Source organism: Geotrypetes seraphini, chromosome 6 (genome assembly GCF_902459505.1).
Source record: "Geotrypetes seraphini chromosome 6, aGeoSer1.1, whole genome shotgun sequence".
In the NCBI taxonomy this organism is placed as follows: Eukaryota; Metazoa; Chordata; class Amphibia; order Gymnophiona; family Dermophiidae; genus Geotrypetes; species Geotrypetes seraphini.
This window is the reverse complement of record NC_047089.1, coordinates 180,534,719-180,562,665: the sequence shown is the minus strand read 5'-3', so window position 1 is coordinate 180,562,665 and position 27,947 is coordinate 180,534,719. Positions and strand designations below refer to the sequence as shown.

The window sequence follows — 27,947 nt, the reverse complement described above, 5'->3', positions numbered from 1 at the left end:
CTGTGCTGCTCCTGTAACTTAAATTTTCCCTGGTGTCTAGTGGGCAACCACCAACAATCCCTAGCTGCTCTTGCCTTCACTGGTGCTGATGCCAGTGCCAGGATCCAAAAATGGTACCATGGCCAGTAGTAGTTATTTTATTTTACATAATGGTGCCGTGCATACTGCAAACCACAGTATAGTATTTATATATCAAAGAGCTGCTTTACATGCATCAGTAGAGCTCGGGTAGGTCTTAGTGATGGGTGGGGTGGGGAAGCTATATTCTTACATCGGTACATCCAGCTTGGGATGTATGTTTGGTTCCTCTCGCCCCTTCCCAGCTGGATGCTTTTCTATTTCATTCTCCTTCAGAACCTCCAGTGTCAGCTCTACTTTACCCTGAAATATGAAGAGAGAGAGAAGTGAGAGAGGTTTAGATTTGATCCATGGAGTCACCCCAGAATATAAACTGACTCCTAATGCAAAGCGTTCTCTCTCATCAAATATGGTTTTGCTAGACTTTAGGTATTTCAGTCTTTTTCTTTATCTTACTGTAAATTTTGTGTGATTTTATATTTTTCTGTAGTTTACACTGTTATAATTTTATTTTAGTTTTCCTGTTTTAAATGTACTGTCAATTATTGTTTTAGCTTTGTAAACAGTTTTTAAAACTACTGTATTAAGTGGCATATTAAGTCATCTTGGGGATATAAACTAAGACTCTCTCACTCCCATGGGGCTGCCAGTACTAGAATTTCCTATCCATAGCTGGACTTATAATATCCATCACCAAGCTAAAGCAGGAGCAGATGTAGCCTTCCATCTATCTAACTACCGTATTTTCACGCAAATAACGCGCACCCGTATAAAACGCGCACACGGGTATAGCGCGCAGAAATCACGATGATATGTACAAAAACTTTGGTATACCGCGCTCACGGGTATACCGCGCATGCTGCCCGACGCTCCTTTCGCCCGCCCTGACTTTCCGTGCGCTGTCCCGACTCTCCGTTCACCCCCCCTGACTTCCGTGCACTGTCCCCCCTTGAAGGTCTGTCCCCATCCTGAAAGCCTGATGCCCCCCCCCGACGTCCGATACATCCCTCCCCCCGAAGGACCGCCGACTCCCCAACATTATCGGGCCAGGAGGGAGCCCAAATCCTCCTGGCCACGGCGACCCCCTAACCCCACCCCGCACTACATTATGGGCAGAAGGGATCCCAGGCCCTCCTGCCCTCGACGCAAACCCCCCTCCCCCCAACGACCGCCCACCCCAAGAACCTCCGACCGCCCCCCCAGCCGACCCGCGACCCCCACGACCCCCCCACCCCCCTTCCCCGTACCTTTGGTAGTTGGGCCAGAAGGGAGCCCAAACCCTCCTGGCCACGGCGACCCCCTAACCCCACCCCGCACTACATTACGGGCAGGAGGGAGCCCAGGCCCTCCTGCCCTCGACGCAAACCCCCCCCCCCCCCAACGCCCGCCCCCCCAAGAACCTCCGACCGCCCCCCCAGCCGACCCGCGACCCCCCTGGCGACCCCCCCACCCCCCTTCCCCGTACCTTTGGTAGTTGGCCGGACAGACGGGAGCCAAACCCGCCTGTTCGGCAGGCAGCCAACGAAGGAATGAGGCCGGATTGGCCCATCAATCCTAAAGCTCCGCCTACTGGTGGGGCCTAAGGCGCGTGGGCCAATCAGAATAGGCCCTGGAGCCTTAGGTCCCACCTGGGGGCGCGGCCTGAGGCACATGGTCGGGTTGGGCCCATGTGCCTCAGGCCGCGCCCCCAGGTGGGACCTAAGGCTCCAGGGCCTATTCTGATTGGCCCACGCGCCTTAGGCCCCACCAGTAGGCGGAGCTTTAGGATGGATGGGCCAATCCGGCCTCATTCCTTCGTTGGCTGCCTGCCGGACAGGCGGGTTTGGCTCCCGTCTGTCCGGCCAACTACCAAAGGTACGGGGAAGGGGGGTGGGGGGGTCGTGGGGGTCGCGAGGGGGATCGCGGGTCGGCTGGGGGGCGGTCGGGGGGTCGTGGGGGGGGCGGTCGTTGGGGGGGAGGGGGGTTTGCGTCGAGGGCAGGAGGGCCTGGGATCCCTCCTGCCCGTAATGTAGTGCGGGGTGGGGTTAGGGGGTCGCCGTGGCCAGGAGGGTTTGGGCTCCCTTCTGGCCCAACTACCAAAGGTACGGGGAAGGGGGGTGGGGGGTCGTGGGGGTCGCCAGGGGGGTCGCGGGTCGGCTGGGGGGGCGGTCGGAGGTTCTTGGGGGGGGCGGTCGTTGGAGGGAGGGGGGTTTGCGTCGAGGGCAGGAGGGCCTGGGATCCCTCCTGCCCGTAATGTAGTGCGGGGTGGGGTTAGGGGGTCGCCGTGGCCAGGAGGGTTTGGGCTCCCTTCTGGCCCGATATTGTCGGGAAGTCGGCGGTCCTTCGGGGTGGGGGTGCGAGTGGTCCTGCCGGGGGGGGGGATGTATCGGACGTCGGGGAGTCGGCCGGGCAAGAGGGCTTGGGCTCTCTCTTGCTCAGATCGTGGATGCGGGTGCGGGTGGGAGCGCGTGCGAGCGGTCGTTCGGGGTGGGGGTGCGAGCGGTCCTGCTGGGGGGGTGAATCGGGTGTCGGGCGGGGTGGGAACTATGTTTTAAAACTTTTGTATACCGCGCTCACGCATATAACGCGCGAGGGGTATGCGCGGTAGGTAAAAACGCGTATAACACGCGCGTTATATGCGTGAAAATACGGTACTTAGGGAAGAGAAAATAAAATGTGGGACTAATGTGCAAAATAGTGAAAACAGTGCATTATAAAAAAAATCAGTGCCAGGCTGCACCAGGTTTCAAAATATAGAAACACTAAGGTTCAGATTCTCTAACCATGCACCATCGTCAGTGGCTGCCTTAAAAGCAGCCACCAATCGCATGTCAATCACGCGACACCTCTGGCACAAGTGGGGTGAGAGGATGTAGTGGGATGAGTAGAAAATGTAGGCTAGGGTTTTCCAGACCTATATTTCTGGCATCTACCTTTGATATGAAGGGCGTCTAACACCACTTTTGGCTTTAGGTGTGATTCCAGTGCTGATGTTTTGGACGCTTTGAAAATTGGTGAGAAATATTGAAATGATGTTTTTCACTGAGTTTGTGCACCTACTGGTGCCTACAAAGCTGGCGCTGTTTAGAGAATCCGTACCCGAGTGCCTAGAAACAGCTAAATGTCACTTGTCAGTGACCTGGACTATTTCAGTTCTCAGGACTAGATGCACTAAGATTGGTAAGCCCTTGTGGGTCTGCTCTGGTCTGATTCAGAAAGAGCTATTGATACACTAAAAGGTTTGCATGCAAATGATTCACGTGGATGTTCATCATAATCCACGACTCTGCCGTACGATTGATCGCTATGAGAGCGATTCTCACATATGCCCAGAGACGACAGGGGAAGCCTGAACAGCTGAGAAGCAGGGGAAAGCCTCCTGCCACTCAGCTGTTTGGGGCAGGAAACTTTTTTTTTTTTTAAATGGGCACAGATGCTGTGTGTGTTACATATGCACAATAATTGCCCCATGAAAAAAGCCCCCCAAACCGATGATGGCCCTCCCCAATGACCCCTGATGAACACAGCACCAGGAATCCCCCCCCTGCACTAGTAAAAATCGGCAGGAGAGATAGCCATTCCCCTCCTGCCATTCGCTCCCCCCCCCCCCCCGACGTGAGACAAAAATGGCAGGAAGGGAGCCCACTCCCTCCTGCCATGTTGACGACCTCCCCTCACAGCAGCAAAATGGCAGGAAGGATACCCATGCCCTCCTTCCACCAAAGTCCCACCCCTGCACCAGGCGCCCGCCCAAACATCCCCTCCCTCTTTCTCCCTGAATAAAAAGGGATGACCACTCCCTTCTGTCACCGGAGATCCCCCAAACTTCCTCCCAGCCCCAGAACCCCCCTGTACCTTTTCAGAGAAGTTGGAGCAGGATGGAAGCTAAGTCCATCCCGCTCATAGGCCCACCAGTCCAAAAGGGTGGACCTTTCCCTCCCCAGTGCATCATGTGATGCACAGGGAGGGGCCTAAGGCCTTGATTGGCTCAGATACCCAAGGGGAGGGGAGTAGGCATCCCTCCTGCCTTTTATTCTGGGGAGGGGGAAAGTGGGAGTGTAGGGGATATTGGGGGGGTCTGGTGCAAGAGTGAGCCTTTTGTGGCAGGAGGAAGTGGGCATCCCTTCTGCCATTTTTTCTCACACGGGGGAGGTGGGGGTGGACATTCCTCTTGCCTTTTCTGCTGGTGATGGGGGGGTTGATTCCCAGTGCCGGTTCGTCAGGGCGGGCAATCATTGGCCCGGGGGGGTGCTTTTTTTTTCTAATGGGGCAGGTATTGTGCATTAAAAAAAGGTTAAACAAGTGACTAGTCTTGACCAGTTGCTTTTTTTGGATCGCTAAAAACGAACTTTTTTTAGTGCATCGGGAAGCCATGTTAGAGCATCAATCGCTCTACTAGTTTACATGGCATTTTAATATTAATGAGCTTATTGCATGATTGGATTGGGGAATGAGCAATCGTGCAGAAAACCAGGTGGTGAGCCATTTTCATGCAACAGGTCTGCAAATGTGATCGTCATTAAAGCTGTTAAAACAGCACTGGCTTGAGTGCATCCTGCCCTCATTCTCTACCTTGAAAACCTCATATCTATTCTTCCTGTCCCTCCCTCCCACCATCTATTGTTGAATTAATACATTAGAACCTCTCTTGTGTTCAAATTCTAGATACAGGCTATCCTGAAGATAGTCTATGGAGCAATACACTCCTGGGTATTTAAGCAAGAAAAAGTAGGAGAGGACCAAACCAATTTCAACTATTTATTAGTTGGACTTGATGCAGATCTGCGTTTCAGCGCAGAAGCGCCTGCCTCAAGAGTCAACAAATCAGACCAGATAGATATGGATACCTCAGTGCCCAAAAGTTCATGCAGACACTTTACAAAAGTGGTTTCCAACCCTGTCCTGGAGCACCACCAGCCATTCGGGTTTTTGGGATAAGCCTAATGAATATGCATGAGAGAGATATGCATATAATGGAGGTGACAGGCATGCAAATCTGCTCCATGCATATTCATTAGGGCTATCCTGAAAACCTGACTGGCTGGTAGTCCTCCAGGACAAGGTTGGGAACCACTGCTTTACAAGACATCTGAATAACAGTATCCTTGGAGTACAAATGCCAACCTAATACTCGTAAAATATTGCATACTACAAATGTATGTTCCTTGTGATTATGCTTTTAGAAAACCCGCAATTCAGTTGCAACACACAATATTTTATTAGGTTGGCATTTGTATTTCCAAGGATACTGTTGTTCAAACATCTTGTAATATGTCCGCATGAACTTTTGTGCACTGGTATCTATACCCATTTGGTTCGACTTGTGGATTCTGAAATGCAGATCTGTGTCAAGTCCAACTACTAAAAGTGTTTTTTACCTCGAGTTGAAATTGATTTGGTCCTCCCATACTTTCTTTTTTGATCCGAGTATTGATTCATAAGGATTTCCTCCTCTTTTCTATTATTCCTGCTAGGTATTTAAGCATAGTTTTTTGACTCACTCTTCTACTGATCTGCCCCATCGTAAGATTACTTCCTCCTTTCTTTTCAGGCCTCATCAACTCTCTCCCCTTTTCTCTCAACATTTATATAGTTATTCTTTATCCCTTCTGTAGACTTTCTGATGGCAGGAACAGCAAGAAGAGAGAAAACTTGGCACCACAGGAAAAAGAAAAAGATTCTCTCTCAGGGAAAGCAGATTGGGAGATGGCACCCCAGGAAAAGGAGACTGTCTGGAAGAAAGCTATGACAGAAAGGACACTGCACCATTAGGTGCAAGAGAGAGGCACTGTTTTGGGCAGGGACAGCAACAAGTGGGAAGACACTACACATCATACATATTTGGGCTCATATACAGAACACGAGAGATCTCCGGTGATCTCCTGTGGTCTGCTGCAATACCAGAAATGCAATGCCAGCAAGCAGCATTGAATTTCTGGTTTACTTTTGGCTGGACAAGACATAGCCAATATTCAGCAGCTAGCCAGCTAAGTCTCAGTGGCAGTTGTATTTGGCTACTAAACTTAGCCAGTAAGCTGCTGAATATGGCGGTGACCAGCTATGTCACCGGCCAATCTGCTAAGCCGGAAATTTAGCATGAGATAGCTGATAGTCAGCTCCTGCTGAACATCAGTGGATAGCCAGCCATGTGCTAGATGGCCAGACGCCATTCCCCGCCATCTAAATAGTGCTGAATATCGATCCCGTTATCAAGAGCAGAGACAACTGTATGAGAGAGGACGTTGCATTTTCCTTTCTTATTTTCTGTCTCCTGCCCCATGATAAGCTGTGCTTCAGTCTCATACTGATATTCGACATGCGTTTTTCTCCAGGATGATGCATGGCCACCAGCCCCTCAGGATCCGCTCCTTGAACAGCGAGATTCTCGGTGAATGACTTTTGGACAATCCGAAAAGTTTGACGTTCTTCAAGTAATTGAATAGTGATACAGTTTTTACAGCAGTTTCTTTGTAATCAACCATTTGCAGTGAACAATCTGCAGCATTTTTTTTGGGATGGGGCATTTGAATAAGATTCAGTTCCAGAACACCTGCAACACAAATGATTCCATCTTTGATAATCCAGAGATCAGCAAATGCTTAGTCTTCCATAGGAGACCTATTTCACATAAACGATAACATATCTTAGTTGCCCATAATATTCTCAGACTTCCCAAACTCTGGAGATCAGAGATCTATGTGAGCACCACATTCCTCTGTGTTTGAATTAACACTTCATAAAACAAGAGGTTATGACATTAAACTGAAAGGGGAGAGGCTCATATCTAATGGTGCTTATTTCAGAAGTCTCAGAGAAAACAGGAGATACCTCCTTCCCGAATCGTGGAAGGCAAGAAAACAAACCAAGAAGGTGACTGTTTGGTGCTCGATCTCCTTTATTAGATAATATGACACTGACTCGATACGATTGTGTTTCAGCACAGTCTTATGAAAATTTTACATAAGAACATAAGAATTTGCCTCCGCTGGGTCAGACCAAGGGTCCATCGAGCCCATCAGGTCCATGACCTGTAGAGTTGCCTTAATTGTCTAACCCATTGATCCCTACTCTTTTATATCGTAAAAAAACCCTTTTTCCCTTTTATCTATACCCTTTTTGCTCCTGTGTCCTCCCTTATCTGTAGCCTTCAATCCCCTTATCCTTCAGGAATTTATCTAGTCCCTCTTTGAAACCCCTTAATGTAGTCTGTCCTATTACATCTTCCGGAAGCGCATTCCAGGTATCCACCACCCTCTGAGTGAAGAAGAACTTTCTAGCATTGGTTTGAAACCTGTCCCCTTTGAATTTCTCCGAGTGCCCTCTTGTTTTTGTAGTTCCCAGTACGCTGAAGAACCTGTCCCTCTCCACCCTCTCTATGCCTTTCATAATCTTGTAAGTCTCTATCATGTCTTCTCTGAGTCTCTGCTTTTCCAGGGAGAAGAGCCCCAGTTTCTTCTAGTTTTTAAAAAGACTCTTTTTATTTGCCTGATTGCAAAAGAAGGATGACAACAGTTGTTCAAGAGCGCTTTTGCCAGCTTTATGACCCGCACAAGGTATTGTAGGCAGAGCTGCAAGAGTCTTTTTAAAGACTAGAAGAAGATTTTCTTAAGACTGTGCACCATCAAGTAATTCTCAGTTCAAATTAGACTCCTCAGGCAGGCCTTGGTCTAAGCATGTTTTGGGCAGAACTAAGGTGGACCTAAAAAATAAACATTATTCCCCATTTCAGAAAGGGGATAAACATCCACGTATTAACAGATCAATGTGGGCTATCATTATACTTGCTACTTAAAGACATCTAGTTTTCAGAAAAGTATTTGTATTGATCAGCAGTCTACTAGAGAGATTAGGGGAGGTAGCCCTATTAATTCCCCAGTTGTTGATGTTCCCCTCAAAAGCAAAACTGGAAAGGGATACTAGGCTCTGAGATAAATTTGGAAATATAACCAGTTTTGAAACAAAAATATTCATAAAATAAATGTTTATGGTGCTATTTTCTGCCACATGAATGTTTATGTGCCCATTTTGCTTGTTGATATTTTAAGCATTCGTCTAAAATGGATGTTTATGCCATACATGATCAAGGCATAAACCTCCATTTCACCCTGTATTTTAGACAAAGCTCTATTGGGAGATATGTTCTAAAATTCTAACAGATATTGAGATGTCTGGACTCTGATATCTTAATTCTGATTTGTATGTCCTTTTTAAAATGCCACTCAAAGTGAAGATATATTCTTTGGCTGAGGACAAGGATGTTTAAAATAGCCTATCCACAGAGATCTCAGCAGTCAAAATAGTGGCACAATTCAAGCACAAGTGGGTTAATTACTGTGCCTTGTAAATGTTTTCACACTCTTGTACATTTCTTCCATTCTGTTTTGAAAAATATAATTCAGACCCTTTAAAGTATGGTTTCTCAACAGGCAGGAAGTGTACCCTTAGGGATACGCGAGCCTCATGTTGAGGGTATGCAGCACTGTGCAAGTCTCCCACCCCCTTCCCCCTTAATGGATGCTGCCACCACTGGGGATCCCATGCCCTCCTTCCTGGCCACCAGCTGCATTCCCCCCTCTGCTGAAGCCAACCGGAGAGTTTCCCTCTGATGTCAGAGCTGACGTCGGAGTGAAGACTTCCATGTCAGCGGGGTATCCCAGTTACCTCCTTCAGGGCTGTCCAGCTAGGCTGCTCCTTCTTGCCTTCATTTGCACAGGGACATGGGCAGCGGTTCTTGCTTGCTGCACGTGGCTGACCCAGAAGCCTTTTCTTCAACGTCAGAGCTGAAATCAGAGGGAAGGCTTGTGGGTCAGCCACGTGCAGCATGTAAGAGCCACTATCCGCGTCCCTGTACAGCTGAAGGCAGGAAGGAGCAGCCCAGCTGGATGGCCCTGAAGGGAGCAAATGCAGCCCTGGAGTGAGCATGTAAGGGAGAGAGTGACTTGATCATGGGACAAAGAGAGAAATGGGGGGGGGTAGGATCACACTGGGACATGTGAGGGGCAAGAATTTGGGACAAAGACTGGAAGGCAGGGAGAGGGCACAAACTCGAGACACAGAAGGAAGGGAGGGGGCATTAACATAGAACACAGAAGGGAGGGAAGAAGGGGGTGCTAACTTGGGATATAGGAGGGAGGGAATAGAAAGGAAGAATTGTTGGGCATGAGTGTGTGAGTGAGACGGAAAGAGATGGTGCGCATGGGGAAAGGAAGAAAGAAGAAAATTGGGCATATATAGAGAGAGAGGAGTGAGGTAGAGATGCATGGGGAATAGAAGGATGAGAGGGAGAAAAGTTGGATATGGTGGTGAAGAGGGACAGATTGAAGGGGATGCAAGAGGGAGGAATGTTGGACATAGTGATGCAGGGAGAGATGTGGCATGGTGCTGGAGAGGGGTGATAGAAGGAGAAATGAGCATGGGGCTGGTGGGCAGTGGTGAAAAATGCTGCACATGATCCGGGGAATGAGAAAGGGAGAAATGTTAGATGGCAGTAGAGGGGGTGGGAGAGATACACCCTGGATCTCTCTCTCTCTTTCCCCACTCCCTTTGCAGCAAGGGAGGGAATGAGAGAAAGATGGACAGTGAGAGAGAGAGGGAGACATGTTGCCAATAGGGATGGAGGAGAGAGGAAGTAAAGTTGGACTCATGGAGGGACAAAGAGAGATTTTGGTTGGGGAAGGGATGAGGTCCAGATGAGAGGAAGCATGCCAGAGGCAGAAAGAAAGAAATATTGGATGCACAGTCAGAAGGAAGTGCAACCAAAAACTCATGAAATCACCAGACAACAAAGATAGGAAAAATGATTTTATTTTCAATTTAGTGATCAAAATGTGTCAGTTTTGAGAATTTATATCTGCAGTCTATATTTTGCACTACATTTGTCTATTTTTCTACAGTTGTTACTGAGGTGACATTGCATATTTTAAAGCCATCTGCCTTGACCTCTTTGAAAAAACCAAAATAAATATAAATGATAATTAACATTTTCTCTGCATACAGTGTGCTTTGTTGGTTTTTAAAATTTTGTGGTTATCATTATATATTAATAAGATTATACTGTGTGTATATGAAAAATGAATGGAAGAAATTGCATTACAATTAGTAGGGTCAGGGGTGGAGCTTGGGCAGGTCTGGGTCGGAGCTTGGGCGGGGGTACTCAGTTGATATCTGTTAGACTTATGGGGTACTTGGCTTGAAGAAGTTGAGAAATATTGTATTAAAGCAGGAGTTTGTTTCATTGATCTGCACTACGTATATTATACTTTCAGAGGGCGTTTCTGTTTTTACTTGTTTTTCGGGTTTTATTTCCATTTTTGCTACCCTTCTTTTTAAAAAAAAACTTTTTAGTATTATACAATTCAATTTTCAACGTTTCTATTTTTATTTATTCACATTTACTCTCTTATATTCATTAATTATGAATCAACAAATTCCTAATAAATCATTCCCTACTTCAAACCCAATAGAGAATATTCCTGTTCATTGGGGTTTTCGTCCTCCCAAACCATTAAATAATATCCCACGTCAACCTACAAACATCCAAATTACACTACAAACTTCTCATTCACTTTCAACTACTTCATCGGAAATCAACATTCACAAACAAATGAATTTAAAACTAGGGTTAATTAACGTAAGGTCAATAAAAGGGAAATTTCATTTAATCAAAGAGCTACTTCTTTCACAAAACTTTCATATTCTTTGCCTAACTGAATCTTGGCTTACAGAAGGTGAAGAAGCCTACCTTTCCTATTGCTGCCCTACTAATTATTCTTTTGTGTATAATCATCGTTATAAACAAAAAGGAGGCGGACTAGCCATTATTTACTCTAACAACATTATAAAATCTGTCGATCATTCCAAAGGAAAAGTGCCAATTGAGTTTCTGCAAATCAAGCTAACTATTAATCCCAAAATAGACATCCTTTTACTTTATATCCCTCCGCCAATAACTCAAAACTGTTTATCTCAACTACAAAATTTGATTTTTGATTTTTGTTCTGGATCAGAACATCCCTTAATTTTAGGAGACTTCAATATACATTTTGATGAACTCTCAAATTCAACAACTAGTGAATTCATTAATTATATTCATGTTCTGAACTTACAATCATTAATCTTAGATGCGACACATAAAGCAGGACATACTTTAGATACCATCTTAATCTCTAACACAGATCGTTCTATGTTTTTTAATGTTCAAAATACATCAATACCTTGGTCTGACCACCATCTCATCACATTTAGATTATTCATCAACAATAAAAAAATATTATCATCTGCATCTAAAACAATCTCTTATCGGGATTACTCCAACTTAGAATCATCTACTATTTCTTCTTTTCTTAACTCTACCTGTTTACTACCTGAAACTGGTTCTTTAGATGACCATCTTACAATATGGAATTTAACTATTCAGAAATTATTGGACAAAGAAGTACCACTCATTAATAAAACCATCTCTTCCCGAAAAACCCACAATCCTTGGTATTCTTATGAGCTCTCTCTAATAAAAAATCAACTGAGATCGTTGGAGAGGAAATGGCGTAAAAATAAATCAGATGAAAATCTGAAATATTTTAAAGAAAAATCTGTTCTTTATAAATCAAAAATTAATGAGGTTAAACGATCTTATTATTCAAATAAAATTATAAAAGCTAAAAATCCGTCAATACTTTATTCTATTTTAAAATCCATTACTCCAAATTTACAAAAGGATACCAATCAATTAAATTTAACAGCACAAGACTTAGCTAATACTTTCTGTGATAAAATTAAAACTATTCGAAAAATTTTTCAATCACCTTCTCCTGTTACTTCAACAGACGTTACAAACGACCATCAATTTCCATATTCTAAATGTTCAACATTTAACTATCCTTCTTTAACAGAGATTAAAGATATTATTCAAAAAATCAATTTAAAAGGCTCTTCATCGGAAATCATATCTCCTTTCATATTAAAAAAGTATTTTTCTTGTTTTGGCCCATTCATACATTCCTTAATATTAAAAAGTCTCAAATCAGGCACTTTCCCCACTATATGGAAAACAGCAATCATTCATCCGTTAATAAAGGACCGCAAAATAAACTCTGACGACCCCATGAATTACCGTCCTATTGCAAATATCCCATTTATGGGAAAAATAGCAGAAAGAGTAGTGTTTAATCAACTATCTGATTTTGTTGAATCTACCAAACCGGTTTCAAAAAAAATCATAACACAGAATATTCATTAATTGGATTAACAACCAGTATTAATTATTACTTGGATCATCACAACTCTGTCATACTTTTTTCTCTCGATCTCTCTGCTGCATTTGACACCATTGATCATTCACTTCTCCTAAATAGATTAAAAACCATAGGGGTATGTGATTTAACTTTAGAATGGTTTACTTCATTTCTATCCAATCGCTCATCTATAGTTCATTTTAATAACTCAGTTTCTAATTCCTTTTCACATGACTTTGGTATCCCTCAAGGATCCATTTTGTCTCCTTTACTTTTTAATATTTTTCTTTCTCCTCTACTTAGTCTAGCTCAGTCCATAGGCTTTACCACCTACGCCTACGCGGATGATATACAGTTGATCCACCCCTTTAATTTGGAAAATTCAACTGAAATACTTTTAATTAATCAAAAACTTACAAAAATTAAAAACTGGCTTTTTCAAAACAGATTAGCTCTAAACATAATTAAGACAAAAGCATTACTTTTTCCTATTAAATCGGGATTAATACCAACAATTCCATTTTCCATCGATAATATTCCCATTGAACTTGTATCATCAATAAAAATACTCGGAGTCATAATTGATCAAAATTTTACATACCACGATCATATCAGTAAAATTGTCAAAAGTTGTTTTTATCGTTTACGAATGATTCGATCCGTGTCAAAATTCTTGGAACCCAAATCTTTAAATATTTTAATACATTCTTTAGTGATCGCGAAGCTCGACTACTGTAATTCACTATTGCTGAATATTACCCAAAAGGAAAAGAAACGATTACAAATAATACAAAACACCGCAGTTAAAATTATTCATAATGGCAAAAAATTTGATCATGTCACTCCTTTCCTTATTGATTCGCATTGGTTGCCTATCAACCACCGTATAATTTACAAAATTTCTTTATTAGTATTTAAAACATTAACTACTCATGAACCACAATTCATAGATAGGCTACTTATTCCTTACAATGCAATACGATCCCTTCGCTCTTCATCACAAGGACATTTAATGATTCCATCCTTGAAGATAATTGGCACCAGACGGTATGACATATTCTCTGTAATGGCCCCCCAAACCTGGAATAATTTACCACTATATATAAGAGAAGTAAAAGATCTCAATAAATTTAAAACTATTTTAAAAACTTTTTTATTTAAAGACGCTTTTACCGTTTAAGAATGCTCTATATTTAATTACTATTCATCGATTTTTCACATTCCCTTTCCGTATGTCTTTTCCTACCCCCTCTTTTTTCATTTCTTGATTAAATATTGTAACTATTCCCTTCCATTTTTTTCCTTCCTTATGTATCATGTTAGTCTGTTTTGTCTGTTTTGTCTGTTTGTATTTGAGCCTCATTTATTGTTTTACTACTTATTTTACATAAATTGTTAATCGCTTAGCTTGTAATAAGCGATCAATCAAATTTTAATAAACTTGAAACTTGAAACAAGATGTTCCTGATACAGGTCTTTATTCAAACGATTAAAAGTCCAGATCCAATAGAAATCCACATTTGCATAAAATAAGGACCCAACACAGTCCATGTTTCGACAAACACGTCTTCTTTAGGGATCCACATTGAAAGTGTAAAATCAGAGAAAGTAAGTGTGGGTATAATCATAAATCCAAAACTTTTGCTGCAGGGGCTGCAATGTATTGAGACAACAAAAAAGACTCCGCAGGAACGCCGATTAAAGTTGGCACAGGAAAGTGACGTCATGAAGGCTAAGGGAGCAATTCTATAAAGTGGTTCCTAAACGTAAGTGTGACAAAGAAGCACACTTAGCACCAATTCTATCACTGTGTTAAAGCACACCTAACCTGTTATAGATTAAAAGCACAAAGCCACTTTGGTGTGCCGAAGTTTAGGTGCAACAGCTTATGCCTCCTAGGAAGTCCACTGACATTGAGATCCCATGACACCATGGGGGGCTTGACTGGGGGCTTAGTGTAAGCCTCTCATGAAATGGACAACTAGAGCTGTTACAGAGCTTTTACCTTGTACATGCACTGAGGTAAACCCAACAAACTTGGTCTTGAGTCCAGACTCTGATTAGTGCAGCAGGTACTCCAAAAGTTTTTGTGTAGGACAGAAAAAAAGAATCTAGGGCCTTGTCCTCATGTCAGATAGCAAACCTCCTCCATTAGAAATTATATGGCCTCTTTGTGGAATCTTTTCTGGAAATAGGCTGAACATGGGAGATGCCCTCATGCAGTTTAAGAAAGTCAGCCTCTAACTTCGTAATATCCAAGGGCTAGGTATTGGAGGTAGGGATGTCGAAGCAACTCCTCATTCTGGGTGACAAAGGTCAGAAAACACTCCGTTCTCTGGAGGCTAGCTCCAGAAGTAGAGTGAACCATATCTGCTTCAGCCAGTAAGGGCAATGAGGATCATGGTCCCTTGATCCTGCTTTAGTTTCAGCAAAATTTTCCCTAAGAGAGGTATGGGAGAATACACATACAGAAGTTCTATCTCCCAATGGAGAAATGAGCTAGCTTGCCATGTGATCCCAGTCTGGAGCATTACTGAGGGGTTTTGTTGTTTAAATGAGTGGCAAAGGGATCCACTAAGGGGGTACCCTATATCAGAATATCTCATAGGCTATGCCAATGTTGCTCATGTAGTTGCTTGCATTTCATGTGCTGAGTGTCCCATGATCAGCTAGTCATCGAGGTAAGGGAGTACGCAGATCCCCTGGAGGTGGAGATGTGCCACTGCTACTGCGACGCACTTGGTGAATACTCTTGGTGCAGTCAAGAGTCTGAATGGGAGTACTTTGTATTGGTAGCATTTCTCCTGAATCTTAAACTAGAGGTATTTTCTCTGGGCAGGATGAATTAGCACGTACATTTATGCATCTTGCAGGTCCACAGAGGGTTGGAGTAGAGGAAATACAGTTCCCGGGGAGGGCATGCAAAAACCTTCCTTGTGGATGCATTCATTGAGTTTGCAGAGGTCCAAGATTGGGTGGCTGCTTTTATCCTTCTTGGGTATGAGGAAATATCGCTTGGATGGGGACTGGTTCTACTGCCTCTGCCTGAAGCAAGTCCTCCACCTCCTGGAGGAAGTTCAGGTTGTTGGTTTCTGGTTTGGTAGGAGGGCGCAGAGGTTTGTTGGGGGGAGGGGAGGGCAGTGGCAGAATTTGATTCAGTACCCTTTTTTGATGATATTCAGGACCCACTTGGTGGTGATCTTGGTCCAGTCACTTGAAAAAAAATCTGATGCAGCCCACCACCGGGATATGTGGTGTCGGCAGGTAGTCAAATATTGATTCTGTTTTGGGGTTGTGGGTTGTCTCTGAGGGCCCCTGTCCCTTGGGTGTTGTGTGTGTAGGAGCTGTTGTACTGCTGTGGTGGTAGGCTGTTGGGCTGCTGCCAATGTGGCGCTGTTGAATATCACCTGGTGTTGGATGGAGGTTTGCGAGAGTAGCTCCTTTAGTGTCTCCTGGATTGTGCAGCTCATTCCAGGTCATCTGTGGCCTGGGTTTGGAGGTTGGTGCAGTTTTACTTGATGTTGACTGTTTCCTTGACTTTATCTTCAAAGAGGTTCTCACCCCTGCATGAGGCATCCACCAAGGGTTCATGGAGGTCCTCTTGGAGTGCTGAGGCATGGAGCCAGGCATGGTGTCAGGCAGAGATGAATGGCCCCCCCTGTACAAGAAGAGATCTTAAGGGCATCAAATGCAGATCTGAAGAGGTGTCTGCTGCATTCTTTTAGATCATGGAGGAGAGTAGAGAAGAAATCTTGGGTTGATTTGGTGATAGACGGGAGGCCACCTTTGATTTTGTTCACTATGGCCTCCTGATACAGTAGCATCTGGAATTGGTGAGCAATAATGCAAGAACTTAGCATTGCATTCTGAAACATTCTCTTCCCTATGGAGTCCAGGATTTTAGGGTCCTTTTCTGGTGGCGCATGGAGGTGGTGCATGTAATTCTGAGATAGTTGGGTCTTATCAAAGTCAAGTGCCTTTGATATTTGAGTTCCAACCTCTTGGACGTAGGTAATCTGTAGGAAGAGGCTCACTATATTTTGTCCCTGCAGTCCAGGAGGGTTTTCATTAGGGGGGTCATTGCAGGAATCCTTATTGTCAGTTGGATGATTCAGGCGCTCCCCCCATGAGAACAGTAAGTTGGGTTGCTAGTTTTGGGGTATACCAGGTCCTCCAGCATCAGTGTGGAAGGGGGTTCAGCATTGTCTTTTGATGAGAGGTTAGGGTATGGTTGTGGCAAGGCAGATAGTGAGAGGTCAGAGTTGTAGGCGCTAATGAAGCTGGTGTCAGACTCGCAGTCAGTGTCTAGGTCAGAGTATCTGTCTGCTGGGGCACTGTCAAGTGATTTTTGTGTCAAGTGTTTTCTGAGTGCTTTGGCCTGAGAGGATGGGTTGTGATGGCAGCTGTTGCAAAGAGCCGAGACAGGAGCTGAAGCAGTTGTTGGCCTGCTCCTGTCTGGTTGTTGTTGGTTTCTGGGGGTCCCCTTGAGTAGGGAGTTGCAGCTTCATCCTCCTGCTGATGTCGCTTGTAGTCACTGGTATGTCTCTTAGGGAATGGAGGATCCAAGGAAGAACTGGTGGACTGATTTTTGTGTTTGTGGCGGCAGGAGGTATTTAGAGCACTGCTGGTATGTCTGTGTCTCCTATCTCGAGATTCTTGGTGTCTACATTGTCCATGACTACATTTGTGGTCATGTCGTGAGGTAGGAGAGGAGTAGTAGTGCTAGTGTGGGCTTCGGCGGCTGTGCTACGATGCCCCATGTCTAGGGGTTCCCTTTCTGTGTTCCTTCTGGAGGCTGTGGGGATCTGCTGTGTTCAGGCTGCTGTTCCTCTGTGATGACAGAATAGCTGAACCTCTGGTGACACGGTAGACAGGGGGAAAGGCAAAGTGGATCTTATCTGCCAACAGCTAATGTGTTATCTCAACCTTTGTTCTGATAAGCAATTGAAACCTGAGTGTTCTTTTTATGGGCTAGATTCACTAAACCTTCCAATCCTGTAACGACAATCGCAAAGCCAGTTTTACTGGTTTTGTGATTGTTCCCCGACCCGATTCACTAAACAGTTTCCCGATCAATCTCCCATCTGATCCAGCCATGCAAATGAGAGGAAATGGCATGTAAAAGTAGGAAGCGATCGATTCACTATGCAGAAGAAGAAACATCGATTGGGTTTGCTGATCTAAAAAGAAGCGACTACTGAGGACCAGTCGCTTACTATCCTTGCTGACTCTCCTGTACAGAAATATCAGTATTGAGATTATAACCTCATATAAAACAACCATTAAAATTAAAATTAAAACTGTAAAATAACTTTACATATGCGTAAGAATTCATTCATGCGTAAGAATTCATTCCTGTTTTATATTCTGTAAAATGCGCATTGCGAGCCTGTGGTTTTAACCAGCGGTTTTTACCCGTGGGTTTAAAACGTGTTCTGTTCGATAAATGTCCATAGTCTAGCTACACAAAGAAATAATTCACTGCGTTGGTCACAAATTATTTCTTTAAAAAAATGTCCAAGTAGTAGGGCCAGCAAATGCTTTGCAGGCAGCGCATTTGACGCCCGCCAATGACATGTGCGAATAAACCCCACCCACTAACTACGTAGTAAAGGGTGAAGAGCTAGCGCATGTGTAAATTGCATCAATAACCAACAAGGATATTCTGCGCATGCGTTTCGATCATTCTTACAGCGATCCATGGGATTGCTATAGGGCATGCGTCCGATCAGTTGAGTCAGTCGCTCGGCAAAAATCACCCAAGAATCGCTCAACAATGATCCAGTCAGAAAGTTTAGTGAATCTGGGCCTATGTTCCTTCCCCAAACTGGGATTAGGTTTTCCTGCTTGGAGGCCCAGAAAATGAAACCACTCAAGTGATATGCTGTGTATTTTCTACATTACTTAAGCAGTCAGTATAGATAATTCCTTAGAATATAGAACATAGAAAGTGAGGGCAGAAAAAGGCCGAGGCCCATCGAGTCTGCCCACACCGCTGACCCACCCCCCCTATTTAATCACTCTCTGATGACCTTTCTCTCCTGTGTATATGTGTTTAGTGCTATATTTTCCTTACATTTCCACACGTTTGTGAAATAAAAGTATGTATCTATTAAAGCTACAAGTTCTGCTTTTAACTCTGACTTTGAGTTCACACTTCAGTGTTCATACTGTGTTCATGCTGTATTGTAAATCGCTTAAATTTTAAATTTAAATTTTTATATTTGCAGTATATCAAATAAATAAATTAAACTGTATTATTAGTTCACTTCCATGGTGTTCTGATAAAGCTTGACTTTTATCTGTGTTGAGTTCATGTTTTACATGTACTGTGATATATGCATGGATATGCAGGATAAACCCTCAGAATTGACTGGCTGCTTATTGGCAGTCAGACACTTGACCAAAAGTGGTTTAGTAGCATTTGCTTATAGCATGGCAGACACTTAATGAATGTTATAGGCAGTGGTGTAATAAGGGGGGACTGGGGGGGGAGCGTTCCACCCGGGTGCACGCCTTAGGGGGGGTGCACAGTCGGCCAGGTCTGGGTTCTCCAGTGCCGGTCCACGCAGGGCCGGCAAGATTGCATTGGGGCCATCGGCAGCATCTGGGCTGCAACGGCGATGAGTGGCATCGGCGGCCCCCTCCGATGCAATTCATGATCGGCAATGTCCCCCCCGCGATGACACTTAAGATCAGCAACTGGCCTCCTTCTACCCCCGGCATCAACAGAACTTCAGATCGGCAACGCGGTGCTCAATCAAAAGCTTCCCTCTGACTAAACTGCCTGGGCGGAAACAGGAAGCTGAGTCAGAGGGAAGCTTTTGACTGAGAACCGCATTGCCGATCTGAAGTTCTGTTGATGCCGGGGGGTAGAAGGAAGCCCGTTGCCGATCTTAAGTGTCATCACGGGCGGGGGGAGAGGGGGGAGTTGCCAATCTTGTTGCTAAAATCAGAAAGGTGAAAGGAAGGGAGAGAGATGGGCCTGTGATTGATGGAGAGATTGAGAGAAGGGGCAGATGATGGAAGTGGGGAGAAGGGGGAGAGAGGAGAGGGCAGATGATGGAAGTGGAGAGAAGGGGGAGAGGGAAGAGGGCAGATGATGGAAGTGGGGAGAGAGAAGAGGGCAGATGATGGAAGTGGGGAGAGAGAAGACGGCAGATGATGGAAGTGGGGAGAAGGGAGAGCAAATGCTGAATGGAAGTGGAGAAAGAGAACACATACTGGATGGAAGGAGGGATAAAGAAAAAGGACATATGCTGGATGGAGGAAAAGATAGAGTTAGTGAGATAGTGGAGGGGTTAAGGAAAGGGGTGGCATGCTGTGGGTAGACACAGTGAAAAGAGGGAAACTGAGGACTGCATAGTAAGAAAGAATTTAATTTAGACGGAGGCAGAAAATAAAGAAGGAAGACCAGAGAAGGAAAGGGAAGAGAGAGAGGAGAGAGAGATGCCAGAGAACGGGGAAGGAGACAGAGCTATCAGATCTGAGTGGAGGAAATGAGAAGAGAGAGATGCTAAAAACCACAGGGGGGAGGGAAAGAGAGATGAAAGGAGTATGATGCCAGGCCATGAGGGAACAGAGGGAATATGATGGATGCCAGACCAAAGTAGGGGGGGTCTAGAGAAGAGATGGCAGGGGGAGACAGACAGTTTCTGGAAATAGCAGACAGTAGATGGAACGGGCAGATGCTGGATTAAAGAGTCAGGGCAGACGCCGGAAGGAAAAGAGTGAAAAGAAGATAAAAGCAGAAACTAGAGACAACAAAAGGTAGAAAAAAATCATTTTATTTCTATTTTGTCATTAGAATATATCAGATTTGAAATATATATCCTGCTAGAGACATAACTGGGGACTGCAAAGCCCAGGCAGTGCTTCTTTAGCTAGATGGAAGGAGTAGAGAAAGAGGGCACATAATGGAAGGAGGGGATAAATAAAAGTAGGGCACATGATGGGGGGGAAAAGGATTGAGTTAGGGAAATACTAGAGGGGGTGAGGGAAAGAGGTGGCGAACTGTAGGTAGACAGTAAAAAAGGAAATTGATGAGAGGGTAGTAAGAACGTAATCTAGATGGATGCAGAAAATAAATTGAAAAGGAAAATGAGGGAAGAAAGGGATTGCAGAAGAGAGGTGTGGGAGAGGGAAGGAGGGGACAGAGATGCCAGACCAATGGGGGTGAAAGGAGAGATGGAAGGGGGAGGCATACAGTTTCTGGAAGGGGCATAGAAGGAGAGAAGATGCCATATTGGAGCAGAGAGACGGCAGACAGTGGATGGAAGGAAGAGAGTAACAAGAAGATGAGGAAAGCAGAAACCAGATAAAACAAAGGTAGAACAAAAATTTTCTATTTATTTATTGCATTAGGAGACATGTGTCACTGTTTCTGTGGTGTTGCATTGTATGCAGAGTCCAGCTTCTTGCTGGTTCAATTTAACCTTTGTCTATGTATTTCTATTTTATCCCCCCTTTTACAAAACTGTGGAGCGTTTTTTTTAGCGCCAGCCGTGGTGGTAGCAGCTCTGATGCTCAGAATTCTATGAGCGTCAGAGCTGTTACCACCGTGGCTAATATTCACAATACAGTTTTGTAAAAGGGGGAGGGGGTTGTTTGTGATGACATATTCCATACTAGGCGAAGGTGTTTTCTGTGTTCTGTGTGTTCGAAAGACATGGTTTTCTGTTAGGATTGACGATGTAGGATTGATCTGTACTAGTCTGGCTTGTTTAGTTTTATAATGGGTGTATTGATGTTGTATTGCTCACTACAATATGTAAGATGCTGCCTTTTCCTAGGTACTCATGTGTGATGTGTGGCTTGTTACTAAAAATCATGTTTTTCGTACAGATGTGGGATGTCAAAAGATGATGGGTCCCGGATGTCACATAAGCTAGGTACGCCACTGGTTACAGGTACTCAACATTACACTGTAATAGCTTTGAGAAAAGACTTTTCCAACCACAGGAAGAGCCTATTCAATATAACAATGCTGAGCTTTGTGTGCAGTTAACTCATTATCTTTTCTTTCTTTCAACAGCCAGTCCCCATTCCTCAAATCTCTATTATTGACCAATAATGCCCCTCCTACCTATGAAGTCATCAAAGGAGAACCTGTCATTGTCCCAGATCTGAATGATCAGCTTGGGGGGAATTTTAGTCACTCTTTTATCCACACTCCAGATGCTTTCCTGTAGGCAGAATAGAAAGAGTAATAAGAATTCTGATCTCATGAATGGGATTAAAGCAATGATGAGAATCCTTGCCCCAGAAACAGGAATAGAAGCAATGAAGAATCTCACAGTACAAATAAACATAGGAGGCAGAGAGATGGATCTATTCACCATTGAACATGGATAGATTGAGCAATGATGAGCTTGAGCCAATGAACATAGTAATGACACTCCATGGACTGGGCTGTTCTTATCCTCAGAGCGAACATGTCTAGTATTTTCACCAGCTTTATTGCTTTTTTATTGTTTTATTTTATAATATCATACTGTGTTATATGTAAACATTTGTTGTGGAGAGGTGGGTGTTGGGCCCATTGAGAAACAAATGTAACAGGAAGAAAAAGTAAGGGCTAAGGGCAACTGATTCTCAACGCGCCCACATGCAAAGTAGGCCGATCAGAGGCACGCCCCCCCACCAACTACACGGATCACTAGAGAGCGATCCTAATGTATGTGCAGACCATCTTCTTTGCCTGTAGATGATCTTTGCATGCTTACAGAGCTGGAAACTTTTTTTACTACTTCGCAAGCTCGTGGTTTTAACCCGCTTTAAACCCACGGGTTAAAGCCATGGGCTCGCACTGCAGGGAAGGGCAAGAAGGAGAGTTGGGGCAGAGAGTGGGATGGCAAGAGGAGAGTTGTGGCAGAGAGCAGGGCGGCAAGAGAAGAGTCGGGGTAGAGAGCATGGCGGCAGCCAGGAAGTGTGTTAAAGGGGCAAGAAAATATTGATCACGGATATAAAAGGAAGACACTATAGCTGCAGTTGGAAAGACAAAACTAATTTTTTTTTAAAGGCATATTTGTTGCTTGTGATTTGAGATTTTGATGCATGGGAAACAGCATTATTGGTCAGTATTAAAGAAACTTTTGCAGGGCAACAGTCGGAAAGGACGTGAGCGACTGGTCCCCAGCAGTCGCTTCTTTGTTGATCGGCCAGCCCAGTCGGTGTTCTATATTTTGATTAATAAATCACTGCCTTCGTACTTTAAATGACTTTTCCCCTCATTTGCGAGGTGCAAAATCTGTATATCACCAAATTCAGAAAAGGGTGCAAAAAGAGCTGAACAAAAGACCTGGCGTGGATAACTAAAGAAGTGAAGAAAGCAATAGGCGATAAGAATTCATTCAAGAAATGGAAAAAGAGCAAAACCGAGGAGAACTGGAAAGAACACAGGACGTATCAAAAAGAATGTCACCTCGTGGTTAGAAAAACAAAAAGAGAATATGAAGAGAGGCTAGCCAGGGAAGCACGAAATTTCAAAACGTTCTTCAGATATGTTAAAGGGAAGCAGCTGGCTAGGGAGGAGGTGGGACCGCTGGATGTCGGAGATAGGAAGGGAGTGGTGAAGGAGGAGAAAGAAATGGCGGAAAGACTAAACATGTTCTTTTCGTCAGTATTTACAAAAGAGGACACATCCAACATACTGGAACCCGAACAAATCTTCAAAGGAGACCAAGCAGAAAAATTAACATCCATGGAAGTAAGCCTCGAAGACGTACACAGGTGGATAGAAAAATTAAAATCTGACAAATCACCGGGCCCGGACGGAATCCATCTTAGGGTACTGAAAGAACTAAAGGAGGAAATAGCGGAACTACTACAGCAAGTCTGTAATCTATCCCTGAAACAGGCGTGATCCCGGACGATTGGAAGATAGCCAATGTTACGCCCATCTTTAAAAAGGGATCAAGAGGTGACCCGGGGAACTACAGTAAGTCTGACCTCGGTTCCGGGGAAAATGGCAGAAGCGCTGATAAAAGATAAAAGATGTTGGCTTATGATAACAAGCCAACATGGCTTCTGCAAGGGAAGATCGTGCCTGACAAACTTATTGCACTTCTTCGAAGGAATTAACAAACGGATGGACAAAGGGGACCCCATAGACATCGTATAAGACTTCCAAAAAGCCTTTGACAAGGTACCCCATAAACGCCTACTTCGGAAACTGAAGAACCATGGGGTGGAAGGAGATGTACACAGATAGATCAAGAATTGGTTGGCAGGTAGTAAGCAGAGGGTAGGAGTGAAGTGCCACTACTCGGATTGGAGGAGGGTCACGAGTGGTGTTCCGCAGGGGTCAGTGCTTGGACCGCTGCTATTCAATGTATTTATAAATTATCTAGAAACAGGGATGAAGTGTGAAGTAATAAAATTCACAGATGACACCAAACTATTTAATGGGGCTAGGACTAAAGAAGACTGCGAAGATTTACAAAGGGACTTGAACAAACTAGGGGAGCGGGCGACGAGATGGTAGATGAAGTTTAATGTAGAGAAATGTAAAGTTTTGCAAGTAGGAAACAGAAACCAGAGGTACAGCTACACGATGGGAGGGCTGTCATTGAGTGAGAGTACCCAAGAAAGGGACTTGGGGGTAATAGTGGACAAGACAATGAAGCCATCGGCAAAGTGGCAGCGGCCGCTAAGAAAGTGAATAGAATGCTAGGTATAATCAAGAAGGGTATTACAACCAGAACAAAAGAGGTTATCCTGCCGTTGTATCGGGCGATGGTGCGCCCGCATCTGGAGTACTGCGTCCAATATTGGTCGCCGTACCTAAAGAAGGATATGGTGATACTCGAGAGGGTTCAGAAGAGAGCGACACGTTTGATAAAAGGTATGGGAAACCTTTCATATGCTGAAAGATTGGAGAAACTGGGGCTCTTTTCCCTGGAGAAGCTGAGACTTAGAGGGGATATGACAGAGACCTACAAGATCATGAAGGGCATAGAGAACGTAGAGAGGGACAGATTCTTCAAACTTTCGAAAACTAGGGAGTTGTGGTGAGATGTTTATGTGGCACCCTTTTTGTGACGTTTACAGCAGTGCCCTGTAAGGTGCCCCACTACTCTGTTACCATGTCTGGGTGTCCAGTCCATTACTTTGCTGACCCCGCCCATGTCCAAAAGGTCTTGTTCTAGGTGTTATTGACTTGAACACATTTTTGGATGAGAATGGGGTATAAAGACAGGCGACTTAGCAGTCTGGACGATCAAACGACTGGACATAAAAGTAGACGATTCTCGAAAAAAAATAGTTTGGATGTATTTTTCGAGAATGGACTTTTGACATGTCCGACTCTGAGCGATTAGTGACTTTGGCCCAAAACAGACTTAGATGTATTTTTTTATTATACCCCTCTAAGGCAGCACAAGTACTATAGTTGGTGAGGAAATGATGTGTAGTTCTGGAGTTTGTGTGTATGTGGAAGGAATGAATATTTTTTGAAATAATATTTACAGTAAATGTTTTGATTTCATGAGAAATGCTGCAAATTAAACTTGCTCATGGGCTATGGAGCTGAGGTGTGTAATCAAAAGGATATGAAGGAAGATGCAGCTGAGTTTGAGTTGTGGGTCAAGAAATTATCTGATATCTGCTAGTTCTCATGATGTATTGAGATTTGTTATATTTCAAAGGAAAGAACTTTTTTTTTTTTTTTAAGTTCAATCATCTTTATTAGTATTTTAAAATATACATCCAAGGGCACGAATAACAATATCTCTGACAGTGAGAACAAAAAGCATGTGTGTTGACATTCATGCCACAATGTATAATCATAATAATAATGAAGTAATAGGAACATCTAACAAAACCAGAACTAATAGTACTGGTCAGACGTGGTAGTGAATGTGCAATCAAATTCTACGTATAATGCTGTATATGTCATCTCAGGGGCTAGTTTGAGGAGTAATAACCAGCATAGTAACATTACAATCATGGTATCACAGTAGCCACAGCAGCATTAACATTGTCACCAATGTGATTATTAGGGTCCTTAGTATTGTTAGATCCACAGGGGCCACAGCAGCCCATGACTCACATCCTATACTCCGTATATGTAAGTAATGATGCCCACATTTTTTCAAATCTAGATATGAATCCCCTCCGAGTAGCAGCCACTCTTTCGTATTTGGCATAGAGACATACCGTGTTCCACCATTCAATGTGGGATATATTGGTAAAGTCTTTCCAGCTAGTGAGTATGATGCGCAGTGCAACTAATAAAAGAAACTGAAGTGATGGAACTTTATCGAGAGGAATTGACGTATGTAAACTAGTTAAGCTAATAAGTAATTTCGGATATGACAATTGTTCCTTAATCTCTAGAAAAGAGCAAATTTGTGTCCACACTGATTGCCAATAATCATGTAATAAGGGGCAATCATAAATCATATGTTGTAACGTCCCTATGGAAAGTTTACAGGACCAACATATTCCATCAATCTGTTCTTTTTGTAATTTCGAAAGTTTGCTTGGTGTCCAAAAAGCTCGATAAATCAAAAAGAAAAAGGTCTGGTATAATGCTGCCGAACTGGTCATCTTATAGATCACAGTCCACATTTGAGTCCAATCTACTTCACCTATGGGTATCCCTAATTCTTCTCTCCATTTGGATTGAGTGGAATGTTGGGAAGTTAATCTGTACGATTGAATCAGTTTATACCAGTTAGAAGCTTCCTTTTTCTTAAAGGTAAATGTTATACAATAGCTCAGAAGGTCAGGGTCTTCCCATTTGTCTGTTTTATTACGTATAAGGTCACGAAAAGCGTGTTTAAGTTGCAGCCACTGAAAAAATGTGGACGGGGAAGACAATATCGAGTTCTTAATATATCATAAGGTATCCAATTGCTTCCATCATACAGATGTCCTAAAGTTTGTATACCTGCCGATTTCCAGCGTTTCCAATTTACTGTAGTATTCTGAATTTGTATAAGGGGGTTGTTCCAAATTGAGATATGGAGTGAATTGTTCCATTTATGAGGTAATAGTTTATCCATTGTATGAATAGCAGCTTTAGTGGCCTCTAAAACATAGTCTTTATGGGTCAAAAATCCTGAAGATGAAACGAAAGCCAGTGATGGAAGTGACGTCCATTTATATGTCTCTACATCGAGTGCTATCCAATTACTAACAGACATCCCATTAGCATTGTGTAAAATCCATTTAGCACCTTGTCTGAGTAGAAAGGCATAATGATATTCCAAAAAATTAGGGAAATTAGTACCACCTTCACATTTGAGTAATTTTAATCTGTTTAGTGCTATTCTGGGAGTCTTATTATTCCAAAGAAACTTAGTCAGTAATTGGTCTACTTTTTTATAGAATGATGGGGGAAACAAAATTGGTAACATATTAAGAGAGTATAAAATTTTTGGAGCTATCATCATCTTGATTGTTTCCATTCGACCCCACCATGATAGATTTAAGGGACTCCACCTAGCAGTGAGCGTAGTAATCATGTGCACTATATCTTCTATTGCAAATTTTATTGTATCTTCTATTGTGGATCCGAAATGTATACCCAAATATTTAAGTTTCTTTTGAGTCCACTGAAAGTTATGGTCCGCGATAGTATGCTGCAATACGTGTTTATTAAGTGGAAGCAATTCTGTCTTAGAGGTATTAAGTTTGTACCCAGAATATTGGGAATAAGAACTTATCAAGCGCAACAAATTTGACGAGTCAGGATCAGTGTAAATTAACACGTCATCCGCATACGCAGACAGTTTAAGTTCAATTGATCCACAGCAAACACCCGTTATTTCTGGAGATTGATGAATGTAGATGAGAAGAGGCTCCAGCGCCAAATTAAATAATAACGGGGATAATGGGCATCCCTGATGAGTACCGCGGTTGGGGTAAAACATTTCCAAAATTAAACCATTTATTCTAACAGTAGTGGAAGGCCTAGTGTATAACAACCAAATCATTGATATAAATTTATCAGAGAATCCAAACCAAGACAGTGTCTGAAATAGAAAATCCCACTCAACTCGATCGAATGCTTTTTCAGCATCTAACGCCAAAGCCAGGTAAGGATGAGATGAATGCTGGGCAATTTGAATAATTGAGGTGAATAATCTGGTGTTATCATTGGCAAGTCTACCTTGCATGAACCCATTCTGTTCTTTACCTATCAGTACAGGTAGTACTTTTTGAATTCTATTAGCCAATATTTTAGCATATATTTTAGCGTCTACATTAATTAGGGAGAGTGGTCTATAATTCTGTATTTTCAGAAGCAAGATGGCGGCGGCGGCATGACGCTGTGAGAGCTGGAGCTCCGTCTTGCCTTGCTTCTTACTCGCATATTTCCTACTAGCACATTTCTTTTAAAATTTATTCTTTAATATGCCTCATAGTAAGCGCAAGGGCATTCTCCGAGCTGACCCCGCCAAGCTTGGGCAATTGCAGATGGACCGGTTTCTCACGAGCTCATCGGTCGTTTTTGGTGGGGGGAACTTACCCGCTGCAGCACCGACGGATGGAGACGCCGGAGCCATGGGATTTGAAACATCACTCTCCCCCCAAGCAGCCAGACTACCACCGAATCCGGCGCTGGTCTGCGAGGAGCGTGAGATTGCTGAGAACCTGAGTAGCTCGATGCTTTCTAGCGGTGGGGGTGATCACGCAGCCCAGGACACCGAG

At 43.6% G+C, this 27,947-nt stretch overlaps 1 protein-coding gene across 10 annotated transcripts in view; it reads right to left on the bottom strand.

The window, feature by feature from the left end:
- FER1L5 (fer-1 like family member 5) overlaps positions 1-27,947 on the bottom strand; it is a 363,329-nt gene that overhangs the window by 7,146 nt on the left and 328,236 nt on the right. For 8 of the 10 annotated variants that reach the window (XM_033947691.1, XM_033947688.1, XM_033947694.1 and 5 more), the window contains 3 exons: positions 21,373-21,472; positions 6,363-6,607; positions 272-381 (listed from right to left, as the gene is read on the bottom strand). In XM_033947691.1, coding sequence (XP_033803582.1) covers positions 272-381; positions 6,363-6,607; positions 21,373-21,472 — 455 coding nt within the window. The remainder of the gene's footprint in view (positions 1-271; positions 382-6,362; positions 6,608-21,372; positions 21,473-27,947) is intronic. The other 2 variants (XR_004539782.1, XM_033947697.1) reach the window with 2 other exon arrangements.